Raw genomic sequence first — 14,602 nt, forward strand, 5'->3', positions numbered from 1 at the left:
GGGAGGGGAGTGCTCGCATACCAGTACATGTACTTTATTATTCATCATATTTTTGAATATCTGAAAATAAAAACCCAATCTGCCATGTAAAATAATACTAAGTTTTCATTAAAAGAACAGCCATTAGTAAATAATATATGGCAGTTTAGATATCTATGTACGCATCTGAAATGTGACAAATATAAAAAATGCGGTGTATGGAATGAGGGGTGTGTACAAAATAAATAATATTCAGGTACACTTAGTCGTTTGTTTGTGACTATGCTGATACTCAGATTTGAGAATATAATGTATTGTAAGTCATTGCATTTTCAACCATATTCTAATTTATTTTGAGATATCTACAATGGAGGAGTGGAATCATAGTTGTCTATTTATATACATGGCTGCTCAAGTGCACATTAGTGTACACATATCTATATGCATTTAGTGTACACGTGCTACATGTACACCTGTGTTAATTTGATATTAGGGATAAGTACATGGGTATAGTTTGTTTACATGAGTGTAGCTAAATACATGATATAAATGTGTGGCTGGACTTGGGTCAATAGGTCAAATGTAAAAAGAGCAAGTGTGCATGTTAATACCTAATAGGTAATTATGCACATGTGAACAAGAGCAGTATATGTGTTTGTTAATAAAAAACTATCCTGGTATAATTCTGTTTGTGAAGGTGTGCGTTCGTTTGCATGTGTACATACATGTACACCTGTATTAGTTTGATATAAGGGATGAGTGCATGAGTATAATTTATAACGTACATGTTTACATGTGTGTAGCTAATGACCTGTGCATATATTGTCAGTAGAGTAAGTGTTTATTACTAATAGGTACGTGTGCTCATGTGTGTGTACATGAGCAGCTATCTAGGTTAATGTGTAGCTAACATTTCACTTCCAAGACTTTGTACACATTGGCTGCAGAGTTTGAAATGTGTTACAGGCATATACACACGTGTACATTTTTTCAGGTTTACAAATTGCTAGTTTTGCGTAATATATTATACTTGGTAAATATTCAATGAACAAGTATTACTTGTCAAAAGATATATATACACAGGAATGCATGTAAGAACAGCTTGAAAAGCGCTACTTGTTTTTTAAAACAAAACAAAAAATGGTGTAATACTAGGTTTGCAGGTGTGCATTCATGTGTACATATGTGTTAGCCACCATATTTGAGAGTGTGCATGATCTGCTTGTTATATTTCTGTAATTTCACATTTGAACTGATGTATATAGGTGTAGCTGATTGCTTTATACTGTGTTTGTATGTGTGTATTAAGTTCTATTTTTAATATGGGCTACAGTATACATAGGGCCATATATGGTAGTAATTTGTTGACATGCATGTACACATGTGTACATATTATGTATGCGGCTGGATATTTGCACATATACATAATGTAATAAGAGTGATAAGTTCTAATGTGTATAAGGAAAGCTAGTCTTATGTGCTTTCTATAGTAAATAAATAATGTATCTGTGGGTGTGTATGCATATGTACACATGTTTTATCTATTTGTAAATGTAAGAAGGTAATTACATATATTTAAATTGATATAGGTGTAGCTGATCACTACATACTAACCTGTTTATGAATAAAATCCAAACACAGTATGGATATATATATATATAAGGTTATATATCGTGTACATATGTGGTATTCATATGTAAATATATATAGAGAGCAGGTTAAAATCTTTTTCAAAAAATTGATATTCCAAAGTTAAATGTTACAGAATCTGAAAACTAAGAAGGTCCTATCTCTTTAACTGAGAGCGTCAAAAACTTTTAATAATATGAAAATAAAAAGTCTTATATCAGATGGATTCACAGTCGAACTTTTTAAGTGATTTTGAAAACAGTTAGCTATATTTGTAGTACGATCTATTAACAATAGTTATGAAAGTGATGAATTATCTGTAACTCAAAACAGGGCATAATTACTTGTTTACCAAAGGAAGATAAGCCACGTCAATTCCTGAAAACCTGGATACTTATTCATCTTTTAAACATACTATGTAAAATAGCTTCTCGAACAATAGCAGGTAGAATAAAAACAGTCTTAGATAAATGTATTAAGATAGATCAAACAGGTTTTAGTTCTTGGCGATGCATTTGGGAAAACACCAGGTTAATCTATGATATAATGCAATTTAGAGGAAATATTATACCAGGGACGTTACTCATGATAGATTTTGAACAAGCTTTTTATTCTGTATCCTGGAAATTGATGAAGTATTGGATTTCTTTATTTTTTGACATAGTTTTAAAAAAATGTGTAAAAACATTTCGGAAAAACTTGAAGATGAACAACCTATTTCACTTTCACAATATTTAATGCTGGATGGATCAGAAACAACGCCTAGAGATTCTATAAAAGAATTGAAATACTTTAAAAAAAAACATCAGGATTAAAAATGAACTTAGGGAAAACGGAAGTAGTTTGGATAGGGAGTAAAAAATATGTTGATGAGGTTATGGCTAATGAATGGAATTTACAGTGGGAGCATACAATGTTTACACTTCTGGGCATTGATTTTCATGTTGATCTACATCGTATTGGTAAATATAAATTTGACAAAAAACTAGAAAAACTTAAAGCTTTGATGAAGACTTGGAGTAGGAGCATTCTTTCCCCGATAGGGAGAATATATATATAATAAAGTCTATCCTAATTTCTCAATTTAATGACTTATTTATCGCTTTACCAGATCCTGATAATACATTTATCAAAAAGATAAATACAGAACTATATAACTTCCTCTGGAATAGTAAGATTGATGAAAATAAAAGAGATGTAATTATTAAAATCTTTTCTGATGGTGGTCTCAAAATGATTCATATAAAATCATGTATAGACTCATTAAAACTTACTTTGATTAGAAGATTACTCTCAACAACAGGAACATGGCAAATTATTTTTAATTCAACTATTTTTAAAACCTTCTTGTAAATTGTGGATCAGACTGTATTTCCTGTTGTCATAACTGTAAAAATCTCTTCTGGAAAGATGTCTTTCTTGCGTGGAAAATTCTTTTTTTGGAATTCTGAGAAATATATGGAGTTAGAGCAATTTCTTCCAATACCATGGAATTGTTACAACTGTAAAGGAGCTTTGCAGTCGGTGTAACTAGACCCATCCAAAAATAGACTATCCTTTTATTCCAAGAAAGGGACTATTTCCAACTATGTTAAATTTATAAGGAGTCTGCCCCTCATAACTTTTGTTTCAGAAGAGCTACGAGATTTATGCCGCTGTTTTAACTTTTTTCAATCCCTTATACAACTGATGTTATTACTTTGAATTAGTCTTCTAATTATTTAAATGAACTAAAGCATGGGGTCTAAAAATGAAATATCAGCCTGAAAGAATTTTTCTGCATCGTAATACTTGGGAAACTTTTTTCTTTCGTGTAGTGCTTTGATAATATATTTATCATCCAGAATGTGAGGTTAATCGAAAATTTTGTGAAAATTGTAATGCAAAATACAGGTTTTTTCATTCTTGTTATTCATGTATACCAAACAGTTTCATTGTATGAAGAAGATGCGTTATTTCAAATATGTATGCAAAAAAAGTATTTATTTCGCATAAAAAATGTCCTGTGTCCCAAAAAGTTGAGGACTAAGGCATCTCCCTGGCGTCTACCTGAAAGCAATGCATCTAATTACAGGTAATCGGTAATGAAATTCGTTTCAAACCTACAATAAACCTTTCAGTGCATGTTAGTCTACAAAAAGAAAATCCAAATTCAGATTTGCTTCATCACTTAGTGTGATTGATAGTTTTTGTTAACAATCAATTTTGAGATCAAATGTAATATCCTTGTCACTTTTTAAAATTTGTTCTTGTATATTTTGTTATCATTTTTCAAATATTTTATCATCAGAGTTTTGTTTTTACATTGCTCTTAGGGAATATTTCATACTCATTTGTTAATATTCATCTTATAATGAAGAGTAGACGTATTGGTGAAGGTTACCATCGTATCATCGAGAATTCCCGTAAATGTTAAGGTACAAGAAATGTAAAAAAAAAACAATAATGTAAATGGCTTTTGGATATACTGACAAAAGGTGGCATAGATTGCTCAATCAAAAAAGCAGTATTCGTCCGAAGTAATACATAAAGTATCTACGCAAAAGACTACATAAATCAGAACGTTCGAAGATAACACAACTAGTAGTTTTCCTGTCTTAACAATCAAAGACCTGTTTCAGGGATCCTTTTCACAAAAAATGTTGTCTTTGTTTTAACATTTTTAATAAACAAATCCACACACATTGTGGTGTTCTGTGTCATCACGTGTATGCTAATTTAATATTACTGGCAATGACATGAACCCGTGTACACAAGTTATCTTCAAAGAAGAGAGTCTTTGGATTCTCAACTAGTAAGTATGTTGTCTGAAATAATTGATGATCTTTTAGAAGTGTAGTACGGCTTATCAAAGAATCAATCAGTCTTTACTCTCAATTTTTCTCTCTCCGATGACCCCTGGCGGCTTCAAAGCTTGGACAGATTTGGTCCAAAGAACAGTTTCTCGAAATCCATTCGTACATGGTCCCATTTCATTCTTATTCAGTATATACCAAAATGACACAAAATGCTCTATTACTGTTTGGGTTTAGATGAAAACTGTTATCTCTTGGAATCAGTGTTCCGCTCTTTTTGGCGTTTCTCTGTTTCGTATTTCAAAAACCCATTCATTCTGTAGTACAAGCATTTAATAAATCTATAGTATCGGTGTTCCTTGTTCCTGACCATGGACTGGATTCTCAGAAAGATTCTTTGGAGACAGCGTGATTGCCATTCTAGATGGTACATATACTTATATTAAAAAAACGTGCTTACCATAAGCTTCAGAAAATGTTTAACAGTGGCCAGAAGAACAGTAATTACTTAAAATTCATGAGCAAAACTGTACCTGATGGTAACATTTTGGACACCGTAGGACTATTATCTGGAAGCCAAAATGTTGCAAGCAATACAAAACAAACCCATCATAGACAAGCTCACATGGTTGGAGCAAGACGACAATGTAGTCGTTGATCGTGGTTTTATAGATATCCTGCCAATGTTAGAGGTATCTGATATTAATACCAGTACGCCCTCACCACTTAAGCCTGGTCAGAGCTAACACTCTGATCTACAGGCTAACATTGACAGGACACCTACTAAATTCCGAAGGATTGTAGAGTCTTATCATGGCCGTCGTCAGCATTGCTTCATTGATATACTTGACGAAATGCAAAAAATTGAGACTGCATATCTCAATAGGATACGGGGACCAATTTATCAAAGATCGCCGGGAACTGACATAAGTGACAGAGAACTCGCACAACAAATGAAGTTTCGACTTACAAAAGCAAACTAGAGGGTAAAAACAGAACCAGTTCTCTCCAAGGGATCAAAGTCAGAATTCGTTAAGATGGATGCATCTTCAACCACTTTTTCAGAGCTCAATTTAGAGTATTTGAAGACTATAACGTGCGGCACCTACCAGTTACTATAAGCTCCGAGGTAAAACATCTTAATGATGATGGAGATTATGAAATAAGGGTGTATCAGCACTCTCAAGACCTCATCTGTTGTCAGATTTGTTCCAGAAACAAGAGCTAGACTAAATATAATGTTTTGATTCAGTAAAGCACGACACCAGATGATAATAATTCAATTAAATATTACCACTGTCAATGCCCTGTTGGTCAGGAACAATGGAAATGTCTGCTCATACATCACGTGTTATTTATTATCTTGGCTATCATAGCAGCAATCTTCAAAATCCAGAATAGTTTCACCCATGGGCTAAGAAGATTCGACAAAGCTTGAAATAGGTTGTTTTCTTGTGAATCTAGAATTACCAGTTTGAAAACAAACTCAAAACCTCTCATCTTTTTTCTCTTCCTTCTTTTTTCCAAGTCTGACATTCGAACACATTTCATACTCTTGCATTACAAAATAGTATCTGTAAATGTCATCAGAAAGGGACAAACCTGTGAATCTTTTTCAGACATCTTCTCTGTTGATTAAATATTCATTCCATCTACACTGGAACAGATATTTTCTTTCTTTTTTCTGTCAGTTTTCAGTCATAATGAATAGACTAAACATATAGCCATGAATTCTGATGTATAGACCATAAAGTCATTTGATTCCTTCTTTATATGTGTTCAACCACATATCTTGGACTAATATTTTAGTCACTGGTAGTTCATAACCTAGTCCATCTATAATCAGAATATTATAGGTTATATAAGTTATTTTTATTCTAAAATGAGCACATTTTTTGTCTGGAAAATATCATTGCTTGATATGGCTTCTGGCTGTTGATATGTCTGTAAATATCTGATAACTAGCCATAGCAAAGGATTTGTACATGTATACTGTAGCATATAATCCCTAGTTTTGGTTGCATCATAAATTATCCTTCGATGCATTGTTAGTTTGACAATATTCGTCTTTTGGGAAAAAAATCCTGCTTTTTGAAAATTTCATTTTTATGCTTCTACGAAAAACGAACCAAGTACTCATTTGATTTTTTATGGGTGTTTATGTTGTGATAAGGTTTAGAAAATTTGTTGAATTCACTGTTCATTCCAATTGAATTTTCTTTTTGGTACATGTCGTCAGAATGGCATAAACAGAAAAGTGAATAATAGGATCATCTTGACAATCAAACAATACATCTATAGAGCAAGGTGCCTTAAGAATGAACTCTGCATTATTGCCCTTAAAATACACTAAAGGAAACATATTAAACTCAAAAATGCATTGCTAGAAGTTAGGGAGAAAGCTAAAATGGCAATTTTTTTTTGAAAATACCCAAACGTGAAATTACGACCGAAGTAACTTATCTATTTATACATAATATTGTTATGTTGAGTAAATGTAAATATTGATTACGCTCACACTGGCATCTATCTTATAGAGAAACTCAAAATATAATACACGTTTTTACCAATCCTAACTTTACTTTCTGATAATTGTATTGGTATTTGTATGATAATTAATGAATATGTATGTCCATATATATATATATGTTTGTTTTATGTCTTGTTATGTATGTATTGTAACTGTATTTTATACTAATGTAAACATTTGAAAAATAAAAAAATTAAATTAAATAATTAGGCTAATACGGAATATTGAACGAAGGGAAAGACTATTTTGTTTTAATGAATACCCTAAGTAGGATATGAAACGTTATATTTAAAAGTGTGTGAAATGTTTCAAAGAAATAAAACACATTTCCTGTGATAATATAATCTAATCAGATGCGCTGTTATATAGATGAGGTAGAATTATATTTCAGGAAGCTCTCCGACTTGTAATAACAATCTTGTGACTGGACCAGACGGTGTGTCTGATGCTGCTATTACAGCATCATCTACTTACAGAACTTGTCCTGTTCACATGGCCAGAATCAACAGTGATAGTGCATGGTGTCCTAATTCCCGAGGAGACGATCACTACTTACAGGTAACAATTGACGTCATTTACAGGTAACATTTGGCGTTACTGACAGGCAACACTGGGCGTTACTGACAGGTAACACTAGAAACCGTTTACTGGAAACTCTGGACACTATTTATAGGTAACACTAGAAACCGTTTACTGGAAACTCTGGACACTATTTACAGGTAACACTAGATACCGTTTACTGGTGACACTAGACACAATTTATAGGTAACACTAGATATTGTTTACTGGTGACACTAGACACTATTAACGGGTAACATTAGATACCGTTTACTGGTGACACTAGACACTATTACGGGTAACATTATATACCGTTTACTGGTGACACTAGACACTATTTATAGGTAACTCTAGATACTGTTTACTGTAGACACTAGACACTATTTATATGTAACACTAGACAATACATGTGTTACAATTAACACTCTATCGCGTTTACACCTAACGGTTGACTACACACATTGAAATGGTTTTATAAAATTACAACTGCAAAACGGAAAGTCCCTCATATCTTTGAATGTTACGACAAAAGAATATGAAAACACCTAATTTAATTGTCAGACCTGATTGATCGTCCGTCAGGCAATACTTCACGAGATTTTTGCTTTTTTATCTGCAGCTCTCGATCGATCAATAAGTCAGTTAATTTGATTACTTTTTAAACATCAGTGGAATGAAAGCAAAGAAGTTGTTCCAAACGTGTAAATAATATAAGATTGACATCTTTTCTAGACAATCTGCTCCCTTATCGGGACACAGAAAACCACAGATGTTTCATTACATAGTAACAAAAAGAAACATGAAAATAAAATATAGTACATTAACTTGACAATCAACCAAGAAATATTGTTCATGCACTGTTAAACATGTATTAACATGCCTTATCACTAAACTTAATATACCAAAAAACTTTTTGAAATTATGGCAGATGTACCTTTCACAATAGTCACACTTAAGTCCTGCTGGTAGATGTTCTGCAATATATATTTTACGCGAAGACATTTATTAGAAGCAACCCTTGCAGCATCCTCGAGACTTCGGGGTTACGCTCACTTTCGCTCCCTGTACCCATTTAAATGTCATAGCAAAATTGAAGGTTCACTGTGCAGTAGCTTGTCGACGAGACAAGAAGACTAAAGTTTGATCCTTTGATGTAATTGAAATAATCTGTCGGTCGCGTAACGATAATTTATCGGCTTTTCGTTAGGTGTCGCACCTCTTTAATCTTCAAGGATAAGTATCAGAACCAGCGTTTGCTCTAAGGTTTTTTTAACTGAGAACTATGCAATTTGATTTTGCTTCGACATAATCGATTGGTGCAGAAAGCGAAAGTGAACATAACCCCTTGGATTATCGAGGATACATTCCGAGTGAGATTGTTTCTCATTAATGACGCCAAATATTAAAGGCACATGTTCAGATAACTCAGTGAGTGTGGACGAGAGCATTTTCTTCGGGTTGGTAGGTAAAGATTGTATACAGGTTCGTACAGCGCAGCAAGTGGAAAGTTTATGCGTGACGTTTTCAGTAAACATTAATCATACAGTAAGATTTAATTGTTTTTACAACGTTTTAATTGAGAAATCATTCAGATGTTAAAGAAACTTTTCTTATGAATATGTGAATTGTTCAGGAAGATAAATACATGTATCCAAACAAAATATTTCATTGTATTTTTTGTTCGTTTTCCTCTCACTAACAGGTGGAATTTCAATATGTCACAATACTAAAGGCCATATTAACTCGTGGACGGAAAATTGCTGATCAGTGGGTGTCTTCTTACAAAGTTAGCATCAGTTTGGACGGACTCATTTGGAGGTACCTACTGAACTCGACAGGCGGCGTGCAGGTAAAGTTAACAGATACATGTATATAGCTTTGATTTACCTGTCGCGTGTCGGCGATGAAGCAGAAGACACTCACCATTCTGGAACATAGGATCATATTTCTATTGTTATTTCTTATGGGTTTTATCGGTTTCGAGTTTAAATAGCTATCATATTCCTGTGAACACCTTTTCAATCATACATGTATACTTCGAGAGAAAAAGAGAGTAAAACAAGTCATACAACATATAGCGATGGACACATTGATAGCTTTATTTGTTTGTATCTTGTTTAAGATAAGTTTCTTGATTTTAACCTTTTTTAAGAGCGGAGTCAGTAAAAGCATTCATTTGATAAAAACAGTGTAATAAACGTAATACCACATTAGACCTCCTGTTTCCCGTGACATGATTGTATGTTACAGAGTCAGTATTTCATTATGCATCCTGTTACCAATGACATGATCGTATAATGTTACAGAGTCAGTTATACACATTAGACCCCCTGTTACCAACGACATGATCGTATAATGTTACGGAGTCAGTAATACACATTAGACCTCCTGTTACCAACGACATGATCGTATAATGTTACGGAGTCAGTAACACACATTAGACCTCCTGTTACCAACGACATGATCGTATAATGTTACAGAGTCAGTAATACACATTAGACCTCCTGTTACCAACGACATGATCGTATAATGTTACAGAGTCAGTAATACACATTAGACCTCCTGTTACCAACGACATGATCGTATAATGTTACGGAGTCAGTTATACACATTAGACCTCCTGTTACCAACGACATGATCGTATAATGTTACAGAGTCAGTAATACACATTAGACCTCCTGTTACCAACGACATGATCGTATAATGTTACGGAGTCAGTTATACACATTAGACCTCCTGTTACCAACGACATGATCGTATAATGTTACGGAGTCAGTAATACACATTAGACCTCCTGTTACCAACGACATGATCGTATAATGTTACGGAGTCAGTAATACACATTAGACCTCCTGTTACCAACGACATGATCGTATAATGTTACGGAGTCAGTAATACACATTAGACCTCCTGTTACCAACGACATGATCGTATAATGTTACGGAGTCAGTAATACACATTAGACCTCCTGTTACCAACGACATGATCGTATAATGTTACGGAGTCAGTAATACACATTAGACCTCCTGTTACCAACGACATGATCGTATAATGTTACAGAGTCAGTAATACACATTAGACCTCCTGTTACCAACGACATGATCGTATAATGTTACGGAGTCAGTTATACACATTAGACCTCCTGTTACCAACGACATGATCGTATAATGTTACGGAGTCAGTAATACACATTAGACCTCCTGTTACCAACGACATGATCGTATAATGTTACAGAGTCAGTTATACACATTAGACCTCCTGTTACCAACGACATGATCGTATAATGTTACAGAGTCAGTTATACACATTAGACCTCCTGTTACCAACGACATGATCGTATAATGTTACAGAGTCAGTTATACACATTAGACCTCCTGTTACCAACGACATGATCGTATAATGTTACAGAGTCAGTTATACACATTATACCTCCTGTTACCAACGACATGATCGTATAATGTTACGGAGTCAGTAATACACATTAGGCCTCCTGTTACCAACGACATGATCGTATAATGTTACAGAGTCAGTTATACACATTAGACCTCCTGTTACCAACGACATGCTCGTATAATGTTATAGAGTCAGTTATACACATTAGTATTAATAATCAATTAATCAAAAGAAATTGTGATTCTCTTTCTAGAACAGCCGAAAGCCAAAAGGTGTGTGTGTGTGTGTGTGTGTGTGTGTGTGTGTGTGTGTGGGGGGGGGGGGGGGCCCCCCCTTTCTCCCATTATTTGTGAAATTTTGCAACCTCTTTTTTGGGTTAAAAATTTAAGTTGCTTCAGTAACCATAAACATGTAAAAAAATATATCAATCATGTATAATTTTCCAACTTCTTTGTTGCATATTGTTTTTCATCATATAAAACATAATAAAGTTGAGCAGCAAAAATGAACTTGATTCAGTTAAAAATAGCGACACAATGACGATTCAAGTGAGCAATCTAGTGACACAAAAGGTAAAATTTTAGTCTCTCGGGAAGCGCAAGATATACACATTTTCAAAATGGCCGCCAAATTGATCATGTTTTGTTAAATTCTTGTGAAAATAAGTTCTGTAAACAAAAGGCATTTAGTTTTTGATACATTTTTCAGCTGCGTGTTTGCTTTTAAATTATCCAGACCTTTTTGAGTATTAAAAACACCTGTTACATGAGATCTAAACGAGACTTGAACATGACTGAAACTTCACAAAAGTGCATCCTTAAGAACGTCTAAGATCTATTAAAAATCGATAAGCAGTGATATTTAGCATGTATCTCACTGGTACTTTTGAGGTCGTTTACATGTTATATGCAAAGTAAGGGGTCGGCTGTTTGTTTGGGTTTTTTTTCAGTTTTTTTTTCAAATTTAAATCAAAACTGCCTTACAATATTTCATCTTTTATAAAGGTGTTTCCCGGGAACGTTGACAGAAATACTGTCGTGACCAATGAACTAAAAGGAACCGTCGTCGCCAAGTTCATCCGGGTTATATCCGTCACCGGAAATGGATACAGATCGATGAGGCTGGAGGTCAGAGGATGTCCGATCGCATGCAGTACGTATCCAACTTCAGAGTAAAAAACTGAGTTTTATGTTGTGCTGCGCTTGATATTGTTTTGAAGCGAAACGACTTCAAATTCTGGACGATCATCATCCGAATAACACCTTAAAAGAGTCTGTTTTTTTTATATCAATTACATTCAAATTAAACCTAAACTACAGAATGTACATATTAACGAAAACGAGTCAAATTTTATTTATTTTCTGATAATTTTCTTCGGGTAGGTAATTACGGATTATGAAAAGATTCTTGTAGCACAACCAAAAGGTGTTTGTATGTGACATTTCGATGACTAGTACGGTATGTACTCTGTTACCTTCATCAGACAAATGACCGGTAAAGCGGTTACACAAAGGTGTAAAATGTGTATGAGATACCCACAAATCGATTTCAAGTTTCTGTTTTTCCTCCTCAAGGCGGTATGATATCCTACATATATCTGACTATTGAGACTATAAAAGGACCGAAAGTGACAAATCGGTACAATATCACTGACTCTCTGACCATAGGACACCATCTTCGGAACTCAAGTGAGCAATGCAAATCAGTATACCATATATAAGGCATCGGCAAAAACATAATCCTTTGAACTATAAGGACGCTACTTTTATAGGGAAAAATCAATAGTGTCTATCGTGAATATATATAATACATTGATGTTTGTGCAAATCACATACTATTATGTCAAGCTATATTGATGGTTTTTTTTTTATAAAATAAGACGTATTTGCACAGGTAGATGTCATCACTGGGAAGCCAGGCTCGGATCCACTGGTGACGTACTTCCTGTTCTCGTGGACATAGACGCATCGAACCAAGGAATGTGTGGCTTAAAGTGTTTCAGACAACCGGAATGTGATAGCTTCCTGTTTGACGTCACTTCCGCTCGCTGCATGTTATTTAAAGGAACTGTCGATGGGTCACATGTCACGGTTAACTTGGACGGAGTATGGTATTTTCTGAAAACGAGGATGTAAACGATAACTATTCCACGTCATGTCTCATCATCAGTCAATTTATCAGTCTATTTTATACATTTTTGAAGGTGGCTTGCGTCACTCTAAACATTGAAAATTTAGTGCTGTAATTCTGACTATAAAACAGATGTTGAAAAATGATTCCCCAGTTAAAATGAATATTAAGATTATTTTAATGTAGTATGATCTAGTTTGGCTTTTTTACCTTAGATGCAGAAAATGAAGGGTTTGTAATGCCATCTCACAGAGGTGTTTAATTATTGATACGGAATATTCCACAAATTGTAATAATGTTTTATTGTCCTGTTAAACAGTAACGTTGTTGCTAGTTTTCGCATATTCATTAATAGCGTGATATTTACAAACCGAAATTACATTTGTTACATTCATTATTCCTGCATGTGGAAATTTTAATATGTTTTCATGTTAAGATGGCAGAATTCCGCGGCAAGTGTTACCTTATTTGGATAAAATGTTTGCTAATTTCATTTGTTGATTTATTTCATGTATATATATAAAAAATAGATGTGATAGATGAACTTAATCTATAGCTGTTACAAAACAAAAACTTACTTTGAAACTCTGGCTACTTTTTGGGCACACTACTTCAAATGTTCAAATGTCAAAGAATATCTATCAAGCGTCATCTGTGAAACATGATGAACACATTTGCTTTATAAACGCCGGTAGATAGGGGTTCTTGATCTATTGGTGTATCATGTTTCCAATTGATCAATAAATATGTCATCTAAATTGAAATTTTTATTGTTATAAACGTGTTATGTTTACAACCTAATATGTATAGTTCCTTGTGATGAGATAAAGGACAGATGATGATCGTTATTTGTACAGATTCTAGGCCTGACTAGATGCTTTGTTTAGGAAATGTTTGAGACTGTTAGAGGTTATGTATCAGCACCTTTTGAGCCACTGAGAACTGTGTTACTGATAGCAGGCAATGACTGTTCGTGACGATTGAACAGGAAACAAGGACATCATTGTTTTTCCACTTGATGATTTTAATGAATATCCCGTGAATGTCGATGCATGATCGCTGTATAGAATCACTCGACACCTTGACTGCGTCATCAACTGTTTTAATATGAATTATGAAAACGCCAACTCCGAAATAAATACATCTATAGAGCTAGGTGTCGTATTTTGTTAGTTCTTGTGGGTGCTACAAGTGTATCTTTGTTGAGACGGAAAGTTATATGTACGTTCCAGACTAAGTGAATATGCGGGAGCCATGAGAAACGTTGCAAAGAAGGTTATACCCGTGTATAGTGATAATTCGTAAGGATTAAGGTGAATACATAACTTGAACATAAATCGTGGTTTTGGTGAAATTGTAACTTACTTTATTTAAAATGCAACGTTCATAGAAATCGATGCATACTTTTGTAAAAATCGATAACAGAAATCTTATCCCACGATTCGGGGAAGAAGCTGATAAATAATAGTATGTATTGACTGTGGTTAACATGGTTGACGGCTTTGAACTAATTGTATTTCAGTCATGTGTACTAAAGCGGAAAAAATATTACTTCTCATAATAGAAGATGACTTCATATTGTCTCAGG

The 14,602-nt window shown here is 34.1% G+C and overlaps 1 protein-coding gene across 1 annotated transcript in view; it reads left to right on the forward strand.

The window, feature by feature from the left end:
• LOC110459707 (retinoschisin-like) overlaps positions 1-14,150 on the forward strand; it is a 14,743-nt gene extending 593 nt beyond the window's left edge. The window contains exons 2-5 of the mRNA XM_021512087.1: positions 7,325-7,491; positions 9,194-9,340; positions 11,889-12,036; positions 12,778-14,150. Coding sequence (XP_021367762.1) covers positions 7,325-7,491; positions 9,194-9,340; positions 11,889-12,036; positions 12,778-13,019 — 704 coding nt within the window. The 3' untranslated portion in view covers positions 13,020-14,150. The remainder of the gene's footprint in view (positions 1-7,324; positions 7,492-9,193; positions 9,341-11,888; positions 12,037-12,777) is intronic.
• Positions 14,151-14,602: the final 452 nt, after the last annotated feature.

Source organism: Mizuhopecten yessoensis, unplaced genomic scaffold (assembly GCF_002113885.1).
Source record: "Mizuhopecten yessoensis strain PY_sf001 unplaced genomic scaffold, ASM211388v2 scaffold10185, whole genome shotgun sequence".
Lineage (NCBI taxonomy): Eukaryota > Metazoa > Mollusca > Bivalvia > Pectinida > Pectinidae > Mizuhopecten > Mizuhopecten yessoensis.